Genomic DNA, 27340 nt, shown 5'->3' with positions numbered 1-27340 from the left:
AGAAGCTAATATCATTTGAAAGTGGAAATTTGGTGAAAAATATTTTAGACACAGTTAACATTATAATTGGTTACATAAGTGTTGCATAATACTAACAATTGCATTTATTTGAAAGAGTAATCTGTTAGCTATCCAAAACTACCACTTTTATAAATTTTCAAGCATTATTAAGAAAGGTACAGCATTTTAAAACTTGGGAGTTGGAGTTATAAAATCTTTGTATTGTGCTACCTTAATCGACCATTATATATTAAAATTTGTTTCAGGAGAGTGCGATGTACTGACGTTATCTAAAGCAGGAGATGGAAAATTTAAAGACGTTATGAAGACAGTTGGAATGGCAAAGAACTCGAGTCATGTTCACCAGTTTAAAGACACTCTTCTTGAATGGGCAAAAGATCCAGGTGAATCATAAGTTTATTTCCTTGCAAAATTATGTAGCGAAATAAGGGCGGTGGTGCTTATTTACAGAATAAAAATTTAGGTGTTGGAAATAAATTATTTATCCTGTTTTGTACCGATGTGTGCAGAAGTTATCCTTATTATCCCTCTGTTTCAGACTTTCTTTCCAATGTTTTATAACTTTTAGTGAATAAAACATACTTGGACGGAAATTAAATCAAACATATCTGAAATATTTCTGAAAAACAAACTCACACAAATATAGAAATATCTCTACTACTAATAAATTCCCTTGTTAAATGTATATAAGCATGTACTACGGCTGACCTCGTATTATGCGATATTGCTATCAATAAGCAGATGACTCTAACTAAATTTATAACTCCGTGTTTGAATATAAAACCACAATTTTAACTTTGACAGAGTGGTGCCCTTTATATATATTCCTTAATGAAATTTGAAAGTTCACATAAACAGTAAAGACACATGAATATAACACTCTGAATAAAAGAAGTGATTTGTTTCTTTCTATGATTATTATTTTCAATTGTGCTTGTTTAGAATTGTTCAGAAGTTTCTTACATTTTAACTTTCTTTACTTGATTTGCCTCTTATACATAACGAACAGTACTAAGAGACTAACCTTTTGCGTAATAAAATCATTTCAAAAGGAGACAAACCTACATTTTTGGAAAGTTGTATAACATTATATAATAAATATTAAATGACGATATGATTAGAATAACCTCAACTGACAATAGCCCATAACATAACATAAACTGAAGCTGCTATAATTGTCTTTTTTGTCTTGTGTCGGTCTCGGTCGAGTTGTCGTGGTCAACTAGGCAACACTTTGTTAATTCGTAACTACTGGAAAACAATTTTCTTATATCGAATGTCTGAATATTTTATTTACTCAAAGTAACATGGATTGGTAAACAGTAAACCATACTTATGAAGTCCGCTCCGAATAACAATAATTTACCGGTCTCAGATTGGATGTCACATTCATATGTTATGCAATTATAGATATCGTCATTATCTTATGTACTTTGTGTTTATATTTATATAGAGAGAGGACGTCCCTCAGGTTGTTATAACTTGTGTCCAACTCCTTTTGCAAATAAAATATGTTTAAACTAAACGGCACTTATAAGCGCCACTTTTGGGCTATTTTGTGGCGGTCAGTGATTTATAGATGAAGGAAGCCACAGTGCCAGGAGAAAACCGCCAACCTTAGTTAGGAAAACTGACATACCTAGTCAAACAAGATAGGAGCCAAACGCGCACGCACGAGCGGGGTTCGAACTCACAATCTTAGTGTTGACGGGCTAGTTATTACAGTAGTAGAACTATTTAGACCTCTTGGCCACCGATCACTATAACAAGGTCAGGTAGGAAGTTAGATAAACAGAACATATGCAATAGCTCTTTAAGAAAACTGTACATAAACATCCTTAAATTTAGTAATTACATACTTTCTTAGTTGCGAAAAGGTATATTAAAAATAAGATCTAATTAACATCAGAAGATATTGTGGGTGTCTTTCTGTATAATTAGACATTAGATTTAATTATTTCAGATCACAAACTTCATGGACTTTTTCGTTACTATGACGATTTGTTAGAAAACACAGTTCTTGACAAGATGGTTCTAGATAACTTGATTTCCAGGTGTATATTAATGATAGAGGACAGAGAGGAAATAATCAAACCAACAACACAGCGTGAACGTAACAAAGTTTTACTTGATATTTTGACTGAACGACCATATCCTACCTTCCATTTGTTCAAGGATGTTTTAAAGGAATCTGAACCAAACAATGAATGTGTTCAAATGCTTGTCAGTAGAATGCAGACTACTGAAAGCAGAGAAGAAGATACCTTTTGTCATTACGGACCCGAGATTTGTAAGTAGTTTCAACTAACATGTAGTTAAGAAAGATGTCAAATTAGCCATCAACACTAACTTGTTATAAGTGTTTACACACTCAAATATATATACTCACAAACAATGCCTTAGTTGAAGTAAACCTTTTCTTAATCTCTAACTATATTTCAAGACAAAAACTAGACAGGGATTACGTGATGGAGAGAAACAATCGTTGCTTACTTTCTAATTTAAATTACTGTCAGAAGAGGATATTACAAATTAATTATTTGAAGAAACAAAGAAAGATAAAACGATTTTACTGTTGCCTTATTTACACCGGTACCAATGCAAATTTGAATTAACTGAAAATGACAAACTGTCAATAGTAAGAGATAATTATTAGCATGTTATTTAAAAGCGATCAACCGACTTGAGATATTTCTTCCATGACGGACCTGGATAATAGGTTTAAACTTTAATGAGAGAAAAAAGGGATGGTTTATTTAGTGTTATTGTTTCAAATAAATATGTAGGCCAATGGGTCAATTTCTTATTAAGATGGCACTAGTAAATAATTGCTGTAATTTTAAGACCGGTTTTTTTTAGTCTCTTGAACAAACTAGAAAACAAGATGCACTTGATATCGTATTAATTATCGATGTAAATAAAGATTTCGGACAAAGATATCTTTCTGTTTGACATTGTTGACTTCACAAAAAACTAATACCAAGCATTACATTTTGACGATAGTAGCAAATCAACTGTTTGGGTAAAGTCTTTATCATATTAACATGAAAAATATGGTATAAAAGGACACTTGTTATGCTTGTCGAAAAGTTACTTGTCTAGACAACCACAGATAGTTGTCATAAAAGATTTATTATCAAGTATGGAAAATTAAACCTAGTGTGCCAGAGCGGTGTGGTTTAATGACATTTGTTCATTTTAATATATATAAATGATATATCTGATAGTATGGCCGAATTCAGAAGGCTTTTTACAAATGGTACTTGTATATACTGCAACTGCTGAATTCACTTAAGAAAATGTAAAACATGCAGATATTACGATATTCAGTTTGTGAAATATACAAAGTGATAGTTATCTTTGTTTTGGTGGTGCTACATGAACAACAACTAATGACACCTCGCTAACATTAAGGTGTCATATATAGTTTTAGACAGATGATTTTTTTTATTTAAGAATTGATCTCCTGTGTATTCAACAATCATGAAAAAATGAAAAAATACTAGTTTTTTTTTGTTTCAATGCATTATTTGAACATTGTCACGGATAGTGAACTCAGTCATAGCTTTTTAATATCATACGGAATTATATTATCATTTTGGAGTGCCTCATGATTGTTGTCAACATTGCAGATTCTTCTGAAACATACATCATGTACATGTAAAATAATTATTAGTTGTTATTAGCTTTAAACTAGCTTTCAGTAACTGCAAGTACTCGGAGATATATGTCTTGGGGATTTGTGTGCTTTCTATCAAGCGGATGATTTTAGCCCTTTCAACTGTTTTTTATAGTTTGTTCTAATATCGTACTGTTACATTATAGTCGCAGGTAAGGGGAGGTTTCGTACCAGTAATATTTGTAATTCCGCCAAATTATGTAACCGTCCGTCCCAAATCAGAAGCCTGAAACTCAGTTTTTTTTTTGTTGCTGTATATCATATTTGTTTTTCCTTTATTGTTTTATATATATATATACGTTTTCTCTTTGAATTGTTGAACATTTGTCATGCGGTCTTTAAAATCGTAATTTATGGTGTAGGTTTTAATTATTTTAGGTAGTAGGGTGGTCTTCTTCTATGTCATTTGGTCTAAAGTGATGAGTTGTCTCATTGCAATGAATGTTATTGTTATATTTAGTAATAAATGTTGATGAACTGATCGTGAAAACTACAAAGCTGCTTAGTTTTTAAACAAAACTTAATTTTACAGTAAAATGGAAATATTTGGGGAAAAAGTATTCTTCCAATACTTGAGTATTCATTAGAAGTTTTGGATAAAAAAAAGTGCAGTGACTATTTTGCCGACGCCTGCAAAATACAAAATATGCTATTCTGTTTGCTCTGATTAAATTTGTTTAATTTTAGCAGGCAAAATAACATATTTGTATAGCAATGGCTTTTTTACCGGCGCCAGCAATATTGTGAATTTATTATTTTGCTGGTTCTTTGTAAAAAGTAAATTCTGATATTTACTTTTGAAAAGTACTACGGAAAGGTCGATTGCCAACTTTAAAGTATCAAATTATTACTCATAGTAAAATAAGGTAACAACAATAACAAATATATATTGTCATACATACTTTAAACAATAAGTTTATGACAAATTATATAAACATTCACATAATACATTTCACAATCAAAACCATACGAAAACATATCCCATAAAACATAAAAAGAAAAAACAATTGATCTATATAATACAATATTTATCTGTACTATTAAACGAGAATACCTCATTTTGTGTGTCGATTCTCTTCCTTCCGCAACAAATTAATCATCATGCCTCTGTGTCCTATAGGTACCATACATCGTCGCATTGCCTGGTATCTATGATGAGTTTATTTGTCATCCATTCTTATGATTATTCAGTTTGGGTTATTTTTGGAAAAAACGGGGGGGGGGGGGGGGGGGGAAGGCATCCGGATATTGTTTCCGTCATTGGACGGAATTTCAAGTTAGACTAGACTTCCGGCTTGCGTTTTTCTGTATACTATGAACAGAGACATATAATACTGTCTCTACTTTGAATAAAGTGTATTTGCTATTAGTAAACTGAGAATTGATAATAAAAAGCAAATACACTTAATTTATAGTAATGAAAGTTCATACTGAAATTAATCAATTCAATTCAAATATGTATTGCCATATATAAACTTTAAACATTAAGTTTGTGACATACAAAATAAGTAAACAATATAACTATAATTCACATATATATATATATATATACACAATCATTCATTTACAGTAAATAGTCCAGTGTCCCCTGTCTTTAGTTCAACTTTTTCTCTTTTTCTTTCATTTTTGTTACTTCCAAAAATTTCTTACATGCTGCATTTATCTCAGAAATATATTGCAAAATATGTGTTAGCTTTTCAACTGCTTCATCAACACCATCTTGAGTTTTATTAATATCAAGTATTTCCAGACTTATAGTTTCTTCTCTGATATAATCAGTGAATACAGCATTAATCACCAAGTTCTTTGATTGTTCTGTCCATTTATAGGTACTAATACTCTTCCATGTATTGTTATCTAATTTTAACTCAGTGTTCTCATTAATTGAACTTTTTAAAAATAAATCAATTTTAGCATGATCTGAGAGATATGTAAAGACATTTGTTTTAAAATATTGAAATGAGAACAGGAGACTTTCACTCACTAAAGCATAAACAACAGTGCTAAAACCATTTTTAGACATATAAGTATCATTACCTGACGAGTCTCATAATAACCTTCCATTTGCTATACGTAGCCCCGAGGACAAGCAGAGATCCAAAAGTTTTTACCATGCCGTGGGAAAGCCAGTGACATTGAAGAGCTACTTCCGGTGGTCACGCGGGAAAGGGGAGATAATCTAACAATTTTGAGGTGGCGCTGTAACCAGCGTGTAAACAAAAACATAGCCTGTGCTTCAGACAATAAATTTATTAAAACAACTAAACATCCATCAGTATTTGAGGTTAATTTTTCATTAGAATAGATTTTGTCACACGACTGCCAAAATAGGTATTAAAATAAGTGCTGCGTTACTGAAATATGATAAATCAAAAGACGTCCTCCGTAGATTTCCAAAAAAACGCGGGTAATCCCCCTGTTTGCTAGGAACTGACACAAATGCATCCTAAAGCTTTTCATTGGTCGAGATATAAATAAATGTGACCCAGAAACATATGGGCACATGACTATGTATAGGATTCCCCGTCACTCTGAGTCTTGTTTACATAATAAATACTTCAACCGGAGGTCAAAATTCAACACTTTTCTAACGTTTTTGGAGTTATTTCGGCGCAAAATTAAGCAAATTATGTCATATTTTACAGTTTTTAACCACGAAACTGATTGAGACAATGAAGGGTGATGATGTTTCCAGGATTTTAAATATATTTTACTTAAAAATGATGATGGGTTGAAGGCTTTACACCGTCATTTGTTGATGTTTTTCATGTTGCTCAGACTGCTCAAACTCCTCGCAGTATTACATTTTCTGTAGTTATTTAATTATGCTGCAGTGTGTAACAGATGTATATAGTACATTGAAACTAGGTTAATCTATGAACGAATTTGTCCATATAAATGACTTCAGTTGTCTGGAAGAACCCCCCTTTTTCCCCCCAACTTTTCAAAAATTTCAGCTGAAGGGGTAAGTCAAAAGTTAATGTCTGGATAAAAATCCTACGCATGTGCAAAGTGTAAGCACTCAGTTAGTATTTGTTTTAAGCCATTTTTGTAGGGTAATGGTTAGTCATTCTTTGATTCAGTAAATATTAATCTGAAATCAACTTGTCAATTAAAAAAAGTACCAATCAACAAATATTAATCTGATGCATCTATAATTTTCACCGCCTGATCACTATCCCTATGTCGAGCTTTCTGCAACAAAAGTTGCAGGCTCGACAAAAAAACTAAGCAAGTTGGAAGTTGACACTCACACATGTTTATAACTTGATGTCTGTCCTGTCCTTATCATGCATATCAAGCAACATGGTGTACACTAACCATTCATGTTTGAGTGTGTCTGGGCCGTGGGGCATGTTTAACTCTTGAGAACTTGAGATTAACATTCAATAGGAATGCACAATGCCTAGTACATCCAATTCTTAATACATGTCAGAGCTATATGACCATTTAAAGCATTAACAAAATGCTGTATCACTTCTAAGGTCTACTTTGAAATTTGCATATGAAAGTCTCACTCTGATTTTGGGGATCCTGTTTTGTTGCATTGATATTAATGCTTGACCCACATTTTTATTTTACACCAATCTACAAGAAAACAAAGCTTGGACACAGGATCTATAGTCTAATCAGAATCATACCATTCCTATATCTGTGTGCTGATTTTTATGCAATATATTACTTTTTCACACATTTTTCTCCATTCTTAAAAAGCACACAATTGCAATAATTTGCAAAATCATGTGATAACATATAGGAAAAGAGCACCAGGACATCTCATTCCTAATACTACACAAGGAGCAGGATCTACTTACTCTTCCAGAACACCTGATATCAATTGTATGTTGTGGGTTCAAGTTGCTCAGTTTTCTTTTTTCTAATTTGAATATTAGTTTAGACTTTTCATCAAAAAAGTATGAAAAAAAGAGAGACTACTGAAAATGATTTATTTAGGTGCAGGGGTTACCACACTTCAAAAAAACAGTGAAAAGTCGTCATGATAGGCCATTTGAGAGACCTCAAGGATACCTCACTATGTCTAGGAGAACTGAACGATTTTAAAACCTTTCTATTTCAGTCCTTCACACCTATAATCAATCATTAAAGACCATCAAGTTTACTTTTTATATCTTTGATTTTTTTATGTCTCAAATACTACAGTACATACATGTATATGCCTGATATCAGTGACGGATCCAGAACTTTTTCTAGGGGGCTGCTGACTGACTTAAGAGGGGCCCGCTCCAGTGATTCCCTATTTAATCAACCACAAAAGGGACCCCTATGAATATGCTAGCTTTGCATCTATGAATCTCAGGTTTTTCAATGACAATAAGTTTTATTGTATTGCAACAGCATTATTGTCTCATGTACATTTACCCCACGTTATCAATATAAAATGGTTGAGTGTTTCACATTGTATATTTAAAAATATAAAAATGTTTAGAAATAAACGTTTATTAAATGATAAATAAATACAGTCATAAAAATAATGTTAAAATGAAACATACGTATAAAATATTTTAAATAATTTAAGAGTATTATTGTTAAAAAGTCCAAGTTAAAAGTAAAATCAAGTCAAATAGTCCTCTGTCCCATACATGTAAATCCTCAAAATAGAAATCCTGCTCTTCTTATTCCTATTGTTATCTGAAAGTATATAATATATGCAGATGATATTATCAAATGAAAATAATTTCGAACTTTTCTACAGTTGTTATATGAAATTATAATATATTTTAATTGTCTACAAATTTCTATGTGGTCCAAGAATGAGAAGGTTCACATTTAAATTAGAATTGAATGCTTTTTATTTGAATTTTAACATTTTAATGGAAAACTAATCAGATGTGAATAATTGCCAATGAGACAACTATCCCAAAATACTCATTTGGAGTGGATATATGGGCATTTTTTTGCTACATGAAAGCCTTTAAACATGAGAAAATCTCATAATGTATATACTATGATTGTTTTCAGATGTGTGTTATCATTTCATTTAAATTGAAATCTTTCTTATTTTAATCTTAAATAATCAAAAGGAGGTTTATATGATTCAACAAAAATAAAGAAATTATTTTAGACTTTTGATGTAAATAATTGATATATTTTTACTGACTTTATATTATTTGTCAAAGAAGGAGGTGGGGATGTTGCAGGGGTCCTGATCCCAAAATCCCGGGCTAAAAACATGATCTTCTGAGGTCCGAAATTTTAAAATAAAATCACGAAAGAAAATCCTGAGCTTAAAAACACCCAATCCAAACGTCCCGAAAAAGTCCTGCCCTCCATCAAGAAAAGTTAATAATCATATACAGCAACACAAATTTTCTATTTATTTATTCATTTACTTCAATATCTTAAATCCATCAACATAATAACATATCAATCTTTTTAATAGGTATATTAAATAATGTGTAAATAAAGTATTACTTAATATGCAACATTAAATTATCTTACATGTATCTGTTATTTAAAAGGTAACTTTTCATTCAATCATTCATATCTTAAATTCTTCATACCAGTAATAGATATTAAATGTATCCACCACCAATAAAACCTGGCCACAACACCTAGCCAATACTGAATGTGGCAATAAAATTCAACAATAAATCACATAATTTGTTTTTTTTTTGCATGGAAGGAGGGACAGAATTTATACTGTCTTACTGGTTAATATTTCATATACCTGAAATCTTTAAAAGATATTTTACATAGATATAGGAAGATGTGGTGTTAGTGCCAATGAGACAACTCTCCATCCAAATAACAAATTATAAAAGTAAACCAATATAGGTCAATGTACGGCCTTCAACACGGAGCCTTGGCTCACACCGAACAACAAGCTAAAAAGGGCCCTAAAATTACTACTGTAAAACCATTTAAATGGGAAATGCCTATATGCACTATTCAGCAAAAATAATAGTTCTGTTGTTCAGATAAACAAGGGTCTGGATGAGGTGTTTTCCATTACTTTATTATTTATTCTTTACGCTCATTTGTCTCTATTTTTTTTTTATACTTTTTGTCCATCATTTCTCTTTTCTCAATATATAAATTAGCACATCAATAGTTCAAATAATATTATGACGTCTGGCTAGGATGTTTTATAATTTTTTTCTGGGATGCGTAGGAGGGCGTCCTAGATAAAAAAATAAAATAGCCTTGTCAGACGTCATATTATTTTGACTAGCATGTCATTTGCTCTATTCCTTATTACAGTCAATTTTCTCTATTCTTTGTTCCTTTAGTCATAGTTCTCCAAATTTTTTTTATACTTTTAGCCATAGTTCCCAGTGGCATATCCAGGGATAGGGTTCCGGGATTGGAATCTCCCCTTTTTATGGACAATCAATGCATTTGAAAGGGGACATTTAGTCGGAACCCCCCTTTATCCTGGGTAGGGAACCCCTTTTCAAAATGGCTGTATCCACCCCTGGTTCCCTATTTTGTGAACCCTCACCCTGTACTATCTGTAAGAAATGATGGATAGAGGTTTAGGATAAAATTAAACTATACTTATGTAGTTGTTATATTTTTCCTATAATTTTATTTTGTTTGTTTTTGTTTTTGTCACACACTTTTTTGGGTTCAAAAATAATAATATAAAACCATTTAATTAACCTTTATACTATTCGAGACAACCAAACAAATCAGCACAAATGCTTAACACAACCGTAATAATTTAATTAAAATTATAAAGCTAACATTGACATGCCAAAATTCAAGTTTTAATCAAAATTATTGAAGTCTCGGGCTGAAAAAGGGGCGTTTATTTCGTGTGGTCTGGGGGAATTTAATGGATTTCAGCATCCTAAAAGAGGCAAACATATAGCCATAACCCGATCTGATCAATGAATTATGTTATGGATAACGTTGATATCTTTCTACTAACCATTAAAAGTAATAATAGTAGGATTTCGTAAGCTCAGAAACCTTAATCTGTTGAAAAATGGCGTCGATTTATATGCTTCCTTTTCGCAGCCTCAGTTACAATTTTACAAGGAGTGATGGGTATTTATGCAAATATTTAGGGACTCCTATCATCATAGATACTATTTTTGGTCATTTTATATTTAAATAGCCAATAGGATGCGAATGTGTCAGTTATTTTCAGAAGCGGAAAACACCCGCCATATTTTTATCTTCAAAAATAACAACGTGTCTTGCCAGTTTCAGATGTTTGTTTCTTGTAAAATAAAATCTCCTAAGAAGAAAACATAGCATAGTCACCTGTAAAACTTACCTATATAACTAATTAATGATGAAATGACACAAGTTTAATTGTCTTTAATAGTAAATTTCTTGAAAAATCACACGTACACGATGTAAACAAATTACCGAGATGGCGCGATACTGTCGCCGTCTATGTAAAAATCGCGATTGTCGCCCTTGATTTTTTGGCCGTTACGTCATATGGAAGGAGGCGCAGAACTGATCTGTGGCTTTCCCACTGATGTGTATTAAAAAAAAATCTTGGTTAATTCTCTTGTTTTCTATATCAATGACATAGTCGTAAATCTGAACCATCAAAATTATTTATCTGTAAAGAATCAATTTTGACATAATCTAATGATTCTCTTGTTCTGGAGTTTAAATCTGCTATAACCAATAGCTTACCTCTACTAGATAGAGTGCTTAACTCATGACCAAGCATAATAAAGTAATTTTCAAAATGTGTAGATGAAACTGGAGGAATATAAGAAGCACATAGACAAAGGACGTCTGATAAACCAAAAAAATATTTGTCCACCTTCAACCAAAGTTTTTTTTCTGATAGTGAAGCATCCTTTAAATAACTAATTACCTTCATGTCTTCTTTTCTGATGTAAATTATTCTACCTACACTATATCGTCTTGACCCTTTTTTTCTTTTATTACGACATTTTGAAATTAAGTTAAATCCATTTACTTTGAATTCCTAACATTCTACTTTCCAGGTTTCTAATAAAATATTAATATCAAGGCCATGAACATTCCATGATGAAATAGAAAGCTGTTCTTTCCTAGATACCATAGAATTAATATATACAAAAATAATTCATACTCAAGTGTGTATCTTATGATTGCTTCTAATAACTTTTAAAGCTATTTTGTTTTTGTATTGAATCAGTCCAATTCGTATTTGGCAGATATCATACAAGATATTTTTTATTAAGCTAATATTATTCCAAATTAATTAACAATACTGAACTGTATTTTTTCCTTAAAACAATTAGATTAAACATTTCTTTTCAACATTGAAAATTTGCAATCCCTGATTTCAAAGATATTTTATAAAGGGTAATATTGAAATCCACCCAATTTAAAATATATACTATAATATCTTAATAACAAAAACAGAAATTAAGTATACAATGAAATGAGCTACATCTTCCCATAGGTATATGATGTACAATGTCTTTTTTCTCTAGGTATTTTTAAATGTTTTCCGTTTTCTATAATTATGTTATGGTCGCCTTATTCTCATTTTTGTTATGTTACTTCTCTTTTCAAAATATTTACATTTTAAGTAATTTTCCATTTCTAAATTTTGCTTCAAACTTTTATATATGTTCCGGACCATATGAGTATTTGGACCATACGCGTATGGTCATGACCATGTGCGTATACTTATATTGTCCGACCATACGCGTATGGTCCGACCGTACGCGTATGGTCGGACCATATAAGTATAATACTCGTTTGGTTATTAACGGGCCGGACCATATGAGTATTTGGACCATATAGGTATTTTTTAAATAACATTATAAAAGTTTCAATAATACAAAAACTTTATATAGAAAACAATGATGGTTACATGACAATGTATTATTTTATATTTCAAATACTACGTAAAAATTAAATATTGATGCCATAGTTAGTTTTCATCGCTAATTACATTCTTGCATGTAGGCTTGGGTGACATTTACTTCCACATGGTATCATAGATTTTTTTGCATTTGCAAGTCTTGGTTGTGCATGATCCTTTTCATATACACCTTTTAATTGCGAGTGAAAATTTAGCCTTTTTGTAGCTGCTTACAGTGATACCAAGGTCTTGGGCCATTCCGATATTTCTACGGTGTTTTTTAGAAGCTCCAGATCTCAAATATCGTAACATGATTTTAATACACCATATTCACAAGACAACTTATATAAACTGTGTTATTTTCCAGTGATTCTTGTGTGACAGTTCATTAAGAAATTTTTGGAATTTATTTTTTTAAGTCGACATATTGCCGTTCACTTGTAATAACAAATCGGTAATGACCATCGGTAATGACCATCGGTATAAAATTTGTTTATTATAGTTTTGACAAGGAAGTCAAATTAACTATAAGTGAAACTTCTCATATTTATTTAGCTAATATTTTTATTATAATATAATAATAAAATTACCTATATGATAGCTAGCGTCTTTTTAATGAACAGTCATACCATATAAAGAGTTAAGAAGTATTAAAACTGTAACTAGGTGTTAATAACCCAGACCATACGCGTATGGTCGGACCATATGAGTATATACCCATATGGTCATGACCATACGCGTACGGTCCAAATACTTATATGGTCCGGAACATATACACTCAACGTCTTCTCGTCGGTTATAAAGTACCGTCTCTAAATCAATTAAGTTTTGAATCAGGATAACACAGTCACAATAGTAAAATTCTTTCATGTTAAATGACAATGTCATTAACACTGTTCAAATATCACCGCACGTCAAACTGTGTACAACAGAAAAGTTGATTAAACATAAGTGACAATTTTTCACGCCCTCGTGAATGAGCATAAGTCCTATTAAATACCTACATATTTTCAGATAAGCTTCCATTTATATTATTTTACACACACACAAGTAACTCAGTGTATTTTCTAAACAAAACACAACAATAATAGTTCACTTACGGTTGATAAATTGTGGAATGACTGAATAGAAATGGAACAATTATGCCCAGCGCGCGTTTCAGAACGGGTTCTAATTGGACATTTAGAGATACCAAAGAATTCTAGAGGTCAATATGTCTTCTAAAAATCAGTTTGATTTTAGATTTATGTCCGCAAGCTATGACAAAATTTCGATACGTGAGGAGACTTTCTTGCTTTAAGACAGTAAATATTTTCTTTATTATGAGCTAGAACTATTTTCGACCTCTGCGTCTTTTTTTCCTCATACTGTCCGTTGACATTTAAAAAAAAAGAAAGAAACAAAATCTTTTTTTTTTTAATCTACAAAGCAGGCATATAATTTATCTTTATTTTTGTGTAAGTATGTTATATATACATATATATTAGAATTAACACAAATTAAATTCCAGGGTTCTGTGATTTTATTCTAAAGCCAAATTGAATATTACTGATAGTATTTTCCATCAGTTTTATCAATCTTTCATTTAATACAGCATTAAACAACTTCAATATACAACCTATCATTGATATTCCCCCTGTAACTATTAGGATTACTTTTTTTCTCCTGATTTATGCACAAAATAGATATGAGTATTTCCATATTGATAGGTGATAATAACTGTATTCAAAGTTAAGTTAAACAGTTTAACAATACTTGTGATAGACACATTTTTACTAAATTTTACTATTTCATTAATTATGGTATCTGGCCAAGGAGCTTTTTCTTTTTTTTAGCTTACTAGTATTTCTTTTTTATTTCAGAGTATTTAATTTGAACATCTGTTTCTCTCTAAGATGTTATGTTCTTTTCATTTTTAACAACTTGGTTTTCTATTCCCTCTTTCCATTTTATATTTACAATTGTTTTCTCTTACTTTTAAAGTGATTTTCACTTGTTTATTCTTGTACATCTTTTTACCATCAAAGGTCATCAAGGTCTTTCACAATAGATGATCCTATGAACCATGCATCTACATTTTGTATGCTTGTGTTTTTAGAATTTTCAATGCTTTTTCCTAACTCTTTTTCTATCATACTTTGTGTACCTTTACATTTGTGTTACAGATTGTGTAAAAGTTTGTGTACATTTTGGTTGAAAAAGATCTTTCATTTAAGATCACGTCTGGTTTACCGATTGTATTCTTTCTTATTTCTCGAAATTTGTGTAAACACCTATCTTCAAATCCATAAAATGTCTATTTATTTCTTCGAGGATTTTTTTCTTCATTTCATTTCTTTTTTTTTTTAATTTTCCAATTGTTTCAGTCCACTGTTTTCTATAGGTATGTTCTTCTGCATATCCTTTATTTCTTCTTTTATCTCTTGCTTTTTCTGTTCTGTTTATTTTTACACATAACAGTTAGAATATTGACTTTTTCATAAAAATCTTGATTTATTTGCCACAAAGTTCTCTTTTTCTATCAAATGCAATGAAACAGTAAAAAATAATGCTTTGCATCAAGTTTCCCGTTGGAACATGTACTAAATAACCTATCTCTATTATTTATTATATCTTTAGTTTTGATACAATTGAGGTTTGAAAAATTCATACAAAAATGGCTACAGAAGGGTACTTAAAACCTTAAATTCTGAACTAACCCTCCATTCACTATGGGTCTAAATTAGAATTCAATTTAACCGCTACCATGTGCATTTATACTGGCAACATTTCCAAGTTATGTCTATGAGATGAAATATAGAGATTATATCTGGGAAGCAATACGTAAACAAAACCAAATACATATGAATTCCATATATATAAGAGAGGCATTATTAAGGTTTATGTACCCTTCTGTAGCCATTTTTGTACGAATTTTTCAAACCTCAATTGTATCAAAACTAAAGATATAATAAATAATAGAGATAGGTTATTTAGTTCATGTTCCAAGGGGAAACTTGATGCAAAGCATTATTTTTTACTGTTTCATTGCATTTGATAGAAAAAGAGGACTTTGTGGCAAATAAATCAAGATTTTTATAGAAAATCCACAGCCTTTAATACAGAGATTTTTGTTATAAAATTTGAAACATAAATTACTCACTTGATTTTCTATGATGTGCTAGTGTTTATTTTTTACAAAAAGTTCTAAGTAACTTGTAAATTCCAAAACACCTCGTGCTGAGTCACTAAAGTCGAGCGCACCCTCAAAAGTGTACTTGATTTTGGCCATATTTATACTTGTCTTAACCAATAACTACATTTATAAACTTGTTTTAAGGAAATCAATGCTAGCACTGCATGCAATAATCCTATATCTATCAGTCATCAAATTGCCAAATATGAAAGTACAAAGATAAAGGCTGTGGTTTTTCTATAAAAATCTTGATTTATTTGCCACAAAGTCCTCTTTTTCTATTAAATGCAATGGACAGTAAAAAATAATGCTTTGCATCAAGTTTCCCCTTGGAATATGTACAAAATGGCCTATCTCTATTATTCATTATATCTGTAGTTTTGATACAATTGAAGTTTGAAAAGTTCGTACAAAAATGGCTACAGAAGGGTACATAAACCTTAACGAAACAGCTGTTTTTACACAGTGCAAACTATTAGTAATAGATCAACTATATTTACTGTATGGAATGATTGTAATGTGTACATGTCTGTATTGAAGGGTTTTCACAAACCTGACCTCATTTTAATATTTTGCGGTTAGTGCGAAAATGTAGTTGAGTTTTTTTTCAGCTACATGTACCATAGACAAAATTATTAACCATATTTGGTGCATGGAATGTTGTCCGACAGAGTTCATTGGATTTATTTTAGTCTTATATAAAGGATTTTGTATCCAGCCATGCTAGATTTGTGATCTACAGATTTTTATTCTTAGTATTCTAAGTTGAAGACATATCCTGAAATTAAGAATGTGTGTTTCTGACTATCAGAAACTGTGCACACAATTTTACCATCTATTGCCAACTTTGACATGTTATTCTCACTAAAAATAAGAAAATATTGGCAACATAACCACTTTAATTTAGATAAACTCTTGCAAAAATTCCTTTCTAAATAAAATATTATAATTTCTATTTATAAATTAATGTGGAAAAATAATATATTATTAATTTTATTCTTGTTTGATTATAAGTTATTGTTTCACAAATGATTTCGGATATGTTCCTTACGGCGTAACTACAATCCCCTTCCCTTTCATGAATGTTACCTAGTGAATTAAACTATTTACCTGATTTGTTATCACATAAGCAACACGACGGGTACCACATGTTGAGCAGGATCTGCTTACCCTTCCGGAGCACCTGAGATCACCCCTAGTTTTTGGTGGGGTTCGTATTGTTTATTCTTTAGTTTTCTATGTTGTGTCATGTGTACTATTGTTTGTCTGTTTGTCTTTTTCATTTTTAGCCATGGCGTTGTCGGTTTATTTTCGATTTATGAGTTTGACTGTCCCTTTGGTATCTTTCGTCCCTCTTTTATTGAATAGAATCTGGTTGAAAATGAGTATTGATATAAAAGTTGAATCCCACACTTTTTATGCCCCATTGATGGGAATTTATTGGTTTATTCCTCATTATATTGCTATTAAGCAGTTTCTGGTATTTGTACATGTATTTGAACCGAATTTTTCTCTCAATGAAGAATGAACACCAATATAAATAAAACTGTAGTTATTAAAGTTTTGTTGCTCAAATGTGCATTTTAAATGCCTTTTTCTTGAAAAAATTATGTCAACATTCAATAAAAAAAAATATAGTACACCTTCATTTGAAGATTTCTATTTCCAATAATTTCAAAATCATTTAATTGAAAAAAAGAACATATAAAACACAAAACAAAAGTCAATACCCTTTAATGAAACTGAAATTTCAAAACCAATTGTATGAATATTCAGAAATTCTTCATCTTTTGAAATTCAATGCAATTTTTTATAAGTTTCATAAAAATGATATTGAATTCTTCATCTTCAGTGTCACATATATTTTTAAATTTAAAATCATTTATTCATCCTTAAATGAATCAGAAACATTGAAATGTTTAAACATAGAAATATTCATAAAAGCAATTTAACAAGTGAATTTAGTGCAACAAGCTTGTTTCATCAGACAATAAAAAAAAAACAATTATCAATCTGGACTAAAGTGAGATATATCAAGTTTTTTTTTGTTCATCAACGCCTGAGAATATAATTTAAAATTTTGCACACTACTCCTCCGGTCTTTCCGTCAGTGACCTCGATTAATTTCATTGTCAGAGGCTCCTTAAAAGTTGTTTTTTTTAATTTCATGAGCAGAAAGGCTGACTTTTAAAAGGAAAAGTAACACTGGTATTTTTGGGGGGTTTAATTATGAAAAGAATGACATGTTCTACATTTTAATCCTTGTCCTGTCTGCTTTTTGTTGAGTTCCTTGTTTTTTCTCTGTTAAAAGTGTAAAAACACTAGTTCAAAGATTTAGAGCTTAAATCACTTATCAAAAGTTGTGATGTTTGTTAATCATGTAGTACCTGTGGAATAGCATCTACTTGCTCTCTAGGAGCATCCGAGATCTTCAAAAGTTTTTTGTGGGGTTTGTGTTGTTGCTCATTCTATAGTTGTCTATGTAGGTTTTTTATCTTTCGTCATCTTTACCTTATTGACATGTCGTTTTCAGTCTCTTAAGCTCCTAGAGTATCATATGTCTCCTTAAATCTTCTACCTCTTTTGATTGAATTATTATCTTTAAAAGCTAGTTAATTATGGCATGTTGTTCATACTGTTTAATTCTTTATTTGATATTAAATAATTCTACTTAAATGTTCACTGGTTTATGACATATTATGATCCTCTCGTACAGTTATTTATGATGTGTATTGAAAGATAATTAAAATTCCCCAAAACAAATAATCTTATCACCAACATAGTATTAAATGTTTACAAATCAGCCGATTACAGTTGCAAAAAAAAAAAAAATATTTGCGAGATAAGTTTCAATAATAATTATGGCTTTAACGTATTTTTCACTAACTGTTCTTATATTTTAGCTTTACACAACTACAAACTTCAACTACAACAGAACTACACGATATTTGTCCATGGTGTTGAGTGCAAAACAGATATAGCTGATTACCTCTACCAGGAGAATGTTTTAAATGATGAAGAAAAAGAGGAAATTTGTAACTCGTTACTTACTCAACAGGAGAGTAATAGACTTTTATACCACAAATTGTTTCGCAAAGGTGAAGATTCATGCAAGCACCTTCTTGCAGCTCTTAGACATGGGCAATATGAGGATGTTGCTTCAAAAATTGAGGAGACAGAATTTTCAGATCAAGAAATACAATTGTATCAAATAGGTAAATATAGTAAAGTCTGAAATAAATATTGTACTTTGTATTTTAAAGTATATGCAACTAGCAATTTTTATATAAATAACTTGCATTTGGAGTGTATGAATTTATAACGCGTAAACGGTACCGGATACCTTTATTTTTAGGGATATCAGTTTTCATTGATAAAGAGAAAAAGACATGCATGTGATATGTGATTCGTTGATCGCTGTTTCAAAAATGAAAAATAAAAAAGTAGTATACCAGGAAATCAAAATGAATCGTAATGCGTAACCATGAATTTTAAAATTGCTATCAAAATTGATAAGAACAACAGTCTTGATCTTATTACAAAGGTTCAATTACATTTAAGTCTGATGCCATAATACTAGCAAAACAAAATTACTGCAGATACATTTATGCATTCTTTTTATCACCTGATCAGTTGTGTTCAATGTTGTACAATTCAATTTTGTTAGATGAGAGATAACTCTATTGCTTTTTAAACTTGTCCTATGTAAAGTTTGGGTTTTACTGTAGGGAATTGAGTTTACCCTATTATGCTAAGTGGAGATAGTTAACAAGTTTTACTTTGCCACAGCTTTAAACAAATATGTTTATTGCCATCCAATCATAACCATTGATCAAAAAGGATTTCATTAGAAATATTGATTGAAAATCCTTGATTTATGATACAAGATATTTTTTTGTTTGCTTTACCTTTATGACACAATATTGCTGGATTTAAGTTATAGAACAAATTTAGACTATGTATCATCAAGACATCTAGGCATTGTGTCTTGTTTTAGGAATGAAGAAACTAAAAGACAGACTGGAGGAAAAAGGTAACCATATGTCATATTTTATTCGAGCCTTAAAGTTGCTGTAAATATTTTAAATTGAAGTTCATTGTCTAAAGACATGTAGCTTTTATACGCTTCAAAGTGATGATTTACATGTTACATTTTTTTTTTTTAATTTTATCGCTTATATAGCTCTGCGGGAGACGTAGACTTATTTGGCATCCATGAATCTATCAGTCTGGTCTTGAAAGTCCTTATGTATACAAGTTAAGCCAGATCAAATGTATATCAGAGATAGAGCAACGCCTAGGATAAGTTAAAGATGTGTGCTAATCAATTCTAAGAGTTGCTCCTGAGAAATATTAATTATATAGGAAATTGCATTGTTAGTGCTCTCAAGTGCACAAATCTTTTTTTTTTTTTTTTTTTTTTATCAATTTCATATCAAAGGTTTATATCAGCAATGACTTGTATAGTTTCTGAAGTCAGTACTGATTATTTTTAAAGAATTAGTTCTCCTAGTAAACAAAAAATTTATAGAAAATAGTTTTTTTATCATTCTCAAGCAATATTTCTTTTGCCATATTCATATCAAATGTATATCAAAAGTTTATATCTGCACTGTCTGTGACAGGGTTCAAAAATCACTGTTGTTTTTTGCAGGTGTTGTTGCCCTTAAATTAGAATACTATAGAATTTGAATTGTTAGCGCTCCCATATGATAATAGCAGCCAGATAATTCTGATTTATAAAACGGGTTTATATCACTGATGAGTCTTTTGTAGACGAAACGCGTGTCTGGCGTTTATAAAAAAATATTAAATCCTGGTATCTATGATGAGTTTAATTATCAGCAATATATCGAACAACTTTGAATATCAGTATTGATCAAATTATTTTAAAAGAGTTATTTTTCTTAGAAAAATTATTAAATGGCGAACTGCTTTGTATAATTAAGCGTTCGCATGCATACATTCCTTTATATTTATAGAAATATGCAAGATATATATATTTAAATTGTAAGAAAAACATCTTTTTAATTTATTATTACCCTCTGACAGAACAAATATGTGGAACTCGTGATCGGCGGCATTTGAACTCTGTTGTTTTATTCCTATATTCAAATAAGTTTTCTGACCCTCAGCTTATTACAATATTTGGTCAGTGATAACTACCATAAAAGTCGAAAGACTGCAATAAATTATTCAGTCATGATTAATAAAGTAGGTGATACATATTTAAGTCATTCTTGAATTAGGTTGTTTATTTTTGGTGTAAGGAAAAACTTATCAATAATAGTTAATATACGATTCCATTAAAACAACTCTTGTCAAAAGACCAAAATCACGTAGAAGTTCGGTCACTGTATGGACTTCAACAGCGAGCATAACCCTTGTCATATAGCAAGCTACAGAAGGCCCCAAACTGAGAAATACAATTATAGTTATAGTTTTTCAAACAAGAAAAATTAACGACCAAAAAGGTACAAAACAAAACAAAAACCAAATATGATAAGGAACAACAAACAACAACAACTGAATTACTGTCGATAGTTTGGGGCAGTCACATTCAGAGTGTCGTCGGATTAAACATGTTTTTTTGCAAAATATGCAGTATGATAGTCTGACATGTTGTTTCTGGATTTAACTTATATGTATGTTTCACCAGTAGTAATGTAGTATGTTAGTATAAACGAATGATAGCATTTGTTTGTACTTTGTCAAATCCAGTTTTCATGATATATTTTTTTAATGTTCCTGCTGCTAGCTATATGCGTAAGGAGCATTCAGGTTCTTGTATGTCGGATATTATGAATTTTGTTTCCGTTCTCTCAGTTTCGTTTGCCACAATCAATTGATCTGAACCATATTACTACCAAACACAGATCAAGGTTGAATTTTGATGGCGTCGATCTTACCGTTCTTGTGTTGTGTTCCTTTATAAATGGATAATTTGTTGTTTTGCACACTCTTTCTCTTTAATGTTAAAGTTTTGTGATAAGAAATGTAAGAAACTGTAAAATCATCAGATAAAGTTCAACATAAGACGATCAGTTGAATATTATTGGAGGTAATGCATTGCAATTGTAGGAATATGTTTTAGCATTTATAATGTTACTTTCTATCCTTGTGGAATTTCGTAAATTATTGGTATTTAAACAGTTCACTGTAAAACTGATTTGGATCACTATATTTATAGTTAAGTCCCGACAACAAAGAAATTGCTATTGACTATTTATTGACATTATACATTTTTAATTGGCAATAATTTCTTTTTTAGCTTGCACGACAGGTTAGCTTGTGTCTCACTTAATGTCTACCGTATCGGCCATCGTCAGTTATTTTTCATCCACTCTCTGTCGTCTGCAAACTTTTCTTTTAAAATCTTTTCCCTTGAAACATCTTCACTGATTAAACCAAAGTTTGTCTGGTTTATACATATATAGAATGTCGACTATAAAGCTTGCAATTTTTGTTCAGAATGACACATTAAGGTAGCACTACAGTCAGAATTTTCTGACCCCAGCCAACAGTCTTTAAAGATTAATTTCTCCAAAACTACTCAATGGATTTTTAAAATCTTAAACTCATTTCAAAGCTGAAATATTACTCCTTCTTATTCTATAGATTGATTCATTTGTGGTATCATTAATCTCAAAATAAAGCTAATTTTTTGACAAAAAAGTGGTCTTCCAACTTTCATGAAAATGGCACATTCTGCTCAAATGGTAGTAAAAGTTTTTTTTATCAATTTAATCAACCATACGCAATCTACAAAACTGTGTCTCAGATTTTTTATTTATGCCTCCAGTAAAAAAATATATTGATTGAACTGCTGGGTGCCAAATCTCATTTCACCTTTCATATTTGGACACCTATAAATTCATTCAGAAGCAAATTATCCAAAAACTTGGGCACGGTATTGTAGAAACATGGTCCTGAGGAATGACCTAAAAACTGAATTTCACCTTTTAGAACCACAAAAAATGCAAAATTCCACTGATAAACCCCAGGAGTGATCGGACACCATTATGTTATCAATATAACCACACACTTAGTGTCTGTGATGCTCTAATACTGCAAAATTTGTTTCATAAAAAAGAATGGCCAACGTAGATACAACAGGAATAAAACCTACTTTGTAAAGGATCACTCTGATTCAAACAAACAATTCTCTGAATCGGACATTATCAAGATGCTTGATTTCTTGATTGCCAACAGGGAACGTGTTTGTCTACAGACTGTCGGCATTCCATTGGGAACCAATTGTGCTCCTCTTTTGTTAGACTTGTTTCTTTATTATTATGAGGCTGACTTCATACAGGAACTTCTTAGGAAGAAAGATAAGAAGTGAGCAATATAATTTAACTTAAAGTTTACTCTTCGCTATATAGATGATGTTCGCTCACTAAATAATTCAAAATTTGATGACTATGTTGAATGCATCTTACCAATTAAACTAAAGATAAAGGATACAACAGATACAGTTAAGTCGGCTTCATATTTTGACTTACATCTAGAAATTGACAACGAGGGTCGGTTGAAAATAAAACTTTACGACAAAAGAGATGATTTGAGCTTTCCAATCGTGAACTTTCCATTTTTATACTTAAAAAAGGGTGATTTTATGAAACTTTGGTGAATATATTAATGTAACATCCCTTTTGATTTGTATATATATTTCTAGTTGATCATATAAATTCATTTAAAGCATAAAAGACAAGTTAAAAGAGCAACGGGAGTATCATGCGTTAAAGCGCAGCCCTTTATTCTAATAGGAGTTATCTCCCCATATTCCATTTTTCTTGTTATCTTTTAATCTCTGAAACTGTAAAAGATTTTAATCGAACTATTTTCACCAAATTATTCGTCAACTCTTAAAAACATTTTGATCAAATTAATAGAAGTGATTCGATTACATAATATGGGAGGTATTTCCCTTTGAAAATTAAGCATAAGTGATATGTTAAATAAACAAATACATTATAAATAATAGAGGCCAAAAGTCTTTTGATATGCAATACTTGGTCTATGTTGAGGAAATTGAGGTCAAGGTCATGTTCTAGATTTAAAATTTTGCTTGTTATCTTTATTCAAAAAGAAATCATAGCAGTTAATGTAATGATGTGTTTGTCAAATAGTTGTTTATGATAGGGCGCATCTTCAACCCATTTAAGTCGAAGTGTTTTGGTCAACCTTTATCAGAGTTTTCTCCCCTTATGTATTTGAAATCAAGGGACTGTCATGGATTCTTTCAAATTGAGATCACCGACGTATGACCTTGAAATCGAGGTCAAGGTCAAAGAACAATTTGACGTTCTAGATTTTGACCTTTGCTAAAAATTCTTACTGGTTCATTTTAAAACCATTAAGTCTTCTGCATTTGGATGACCGTATTTGAACCAAAAGTAGCCTTATTGCGATTCATCATATGAAAAAGTACCTAGAATTCTTAGTATTTTAATATCAGTTTGACATTATAAATTACATAAACCAGGAGTGATATTTTCCAACATCGTTTTTTAAATTTCATTTTTCATTATCGAGGTGGAAAAACCTTCAATTGTTCTCTGAAGAATTGGTTTTTATTTTTTTTTTCTTCCGCCGTATTTTTTTCCTTTGCTGTTTTGATGTTTCGCAAGATGTCGCTTAGATATTTGTAATATGATATCGTACAGTTTCTATGCTTGGAACCTAACATTGCATTACCGAATACTTTACCATGTAAGAGTTATCCACCCGAACACTGTTTATCTTGTTCATCGGGATGTTCGTTTAATATTTACCGAAGCCGTATAAAGATTCCATATGAGAGTTATTTCCCCTTTTGTATTTGATATAAATGAAATGTATTTGTAACTGAAAAAAAAGTGATAGAGGCCTAGGGTCTTTTGCTTTGAGGTTCTTGGTCCAAAAAAATGAAAATGAGGTCAAGGTCATCACTTTTTTTCAGAAATCTTATAAGATATTGACAAAATATTTGCACACAATTGTTAGTTACGACATGTAGTAACATTTAAATTTTTGTTAAAAGGGTACGTAGTCATTTATTGGGAGTTTCCCCCTTTTTATATCTAATATTAGTCGTATGGTAGTATAACTCATTAACTATATATAGTCGAGGCCTAGAGTCTTTTGATTTGAGACCCTTGTTTCGTGATCTTAAAATTGGGATCAAGGTCAAAGTTTTATTTGACGTTTTAGATTTTGACCTTTGCTTTAACTTCTAATTTATGCATAATAAACCTATAGGACTTTGTGCATTAGGTTGCAAGTCATATGACCTTTAAGAAATCAACTGTTAATTATCTTTTGTAAACCGGAAGTAACCATTTTTGTTCTTATTTATTGCAAAAATACATAGAACCAGATATTTTTGAAATCAGTGTCAAGTAAACTATCGAATGAGACCTACATTGACATTTTTCAAACTGGAAATAACAACTTATCTCCCTTATTTCAATCAAAAATGTGTAGAAACCATATATTTTTAAATTCTCCGTACAATATATTTTCAATTATCACTAAAAATTACATTTCTAACCGAGTTTAATTATTTTTAACATCAAAATATATCGTACCGAGTGGAAAGACCTTCAACTGTTCTTTGAACATTTGGTTTTTAATTTGATTCTCAATTCCATTTGTAAGGAGTAGGTTCTTTGTTTATTTTTTATACATAAATTAGGCCGTTAGATTTCTCGTTTTGATTGTTTTAAATTGTCATTTTGTGGCCTTTTATATCTGACTTTGCGGTATGGGCTTAGCTCATAGTTGAAGGCCGCACGGTGACCTATAGTTGTTTATTTCTGTGTCATTTTGGTCTCTTGTGGAGAGTTGTCATATTGGCAATCATACCACATCTTGTTTTTTAAATTGACAAAAAAAAATTTTTTTTCTGAATATTTTCCATCCAAAAACTGCTACATAATACGACTGCTTTTGGTTAAGATGCTAGTTGTCAAATATAGTCTAGATAATAAAAAAGAGAAAGTATATTCGTACGTAAAGCTGATTTAACCAAAGCACGTCACGTGACTGTTCCAAGTCTAGCCATCCTAACCACATGGTGTTTTTATCGTTTTCAATCTTTGTGAATCTTTTTTTAAGGTGGAAGAATTGAGTTTGACCTTGACTTTTTTCATGGCCCGAGAACACAGTTTATTTGTTGTGCCTTTCTTAAAAACAATAAAGTTTTTTACAGTGTATTGTACTACTTTTGGGACAACACTATCAAAGTTATAGAATAGTCTACCAGCTCTAATTCAAAATATTTTTGATGTTAAGAGGGTCTATAATTTAGTTTAACAGCTTCAGACATACTATTTTTTTACCTTTCTTAACTAGGCCAAATTACTACTTTACATAAAAAATCATTATCCCAATTTCTTTTTTTACAAGTAATTGCATCCTCTTCTTAACATTTCATGCATAAAATATAAAGAATAAATTTGGCAAGTATGTGAAAAAAGTTTGCAAGTCATACACTGTTTTCACTAGGAACTATAAGTGTAGACAATGAAAATCAAAAAGAACGATAACTGTGTCCTCGGACCTCATAGCTCATTTGTCAACGTCATTTGTCAGCTTTTTTGTGGTTTGATTTTATCTTTCTGATACTTTAAGTAATAAGTCAACTATATTAAGAGTATGTAATGATTGTGAGGGATATATTTCTGTCTTGGAGGTTTCACTTGAACTTGCCCTCAAGTCAATAGTTATAGGGTCGGTCTTAAGTTTTATGTTAAAGAGGGACGAAAGATACCAGAGGGACAATCAAACTCATAGATCGAAATCAAACCGACAACGCAATGGCTAAAAACAAAAAGAGAAACAGACAAATAATAGGATAGAAGACACAACATAGAAGACTAAAGCCTAAGCAACACGAACCCCACCAAAAACTGGGGGTGATCTCGGGTGCTCCGGAAGGGTAAGCAGATCCTGCTCCACATGTGCATAAACCATTGTAAGGTGTACATGTCTGTTTAGTTAGATACATATAACCTTGACATCATTTTCATCGTAGGGCAGTTTCTCAGGTATATACACGCAATAGGTATATGGAATAATTATATAGTAAACATGTCAACCTGACAGGATATGTCTGACCTTACCTTCATTAGTAAAGTTGTCTAGGTTAACAGATACAATAAGCAATATATTAATACAGCTAAACTATAATTGGTGAAAGGAATAACTGTTATGACAATTGACAATGTCGGTCTGACAGGGCTCATCTGAACTTGTACTTATTAACATGGATCGTTAATAATGTTAATGTTATGAAATAGTTGCAGCATTATTTTTTCTTGAAGACTTGAACGTTATTTCAATCGTGACTAGTAAAACAGTTGAAAATGTCAGCATGCACACTCTTGTTTAATTTAATATCAATATTGCATAGTATTTGCTGACAAGATGAGCGATTTATCGTCCATTGAACATCTACTTCAATATGGAAACAACATAACAACGTGTTTGATTAAATGCCATGTACAATTTACATTTGAATTCAAGTAAAGAAATTTGCTTTTTTATTTTAGATATTCCGAGGATTCAAGATGAAGTTATTCCTAAACATATACTTGGTAAGTTTATTAAAAAAAACATTTGAACAATAATTTCTTTTCTGATTGTAACCTGTTGTCTACTACTCGCATGTAGATATCTTTCTTGTATC

The 27340-nt window shown here is 31.0% G+C and overlaps 1 protein-coding gene across 1 annotated transcript in view; it reads left to right on the top strand.

Annotated features, from left to right (window-relative positions):
- LOC139527561 (uncharacterized) overlaps nucleotides 1–27340 on the top strand; it is a 47595-nt gene that overhangs the window by 8441 nt on the left and 11814 nt on the right. The window contains exons 3-7 of the mRNA XM_071323069.1: nucleotides 267–404; nucleotides 1985–2311; nucleotides 18570–18881; nucleotides 19664–19699; nucleotides 27204–27248. Coding sequence (XP_071179170.1) covers nucleotides 267–404; nucleotides 1985–2311; nucleotides 18570–18881; nucleotides 19664–19699; nucleotides 27204–27248 — 858 coding nt within the window. The remainder of the gene's footprint in view (nucleotides 1–266; nucleotides 405–1984; nucleotides 2312–18569; nucleotides 18882–19663; nucleotides 19700–27203; nucleotides 27249–27340) is intronic.

Source organism: Mytilus edulis, chromosome 6, assembly GCF_963676685.1.
Source record: "Mytilus edulis chromosome 6, xbMytEdul2.2, whole genome shotgun sequence".
In the NCBI taxonomy this organism is placed as follows: Eukaryota; Metazoa; Mollusca; class Bivalvia; order Mytilida; family Mytilidae; genus Mytilus; species Mytilus edulis.
The sequence above is the reverse complement of the archived record's forward strand: the minus strand, read 5'-3'. Positions and strand labels throughout refer to the sequence as shown.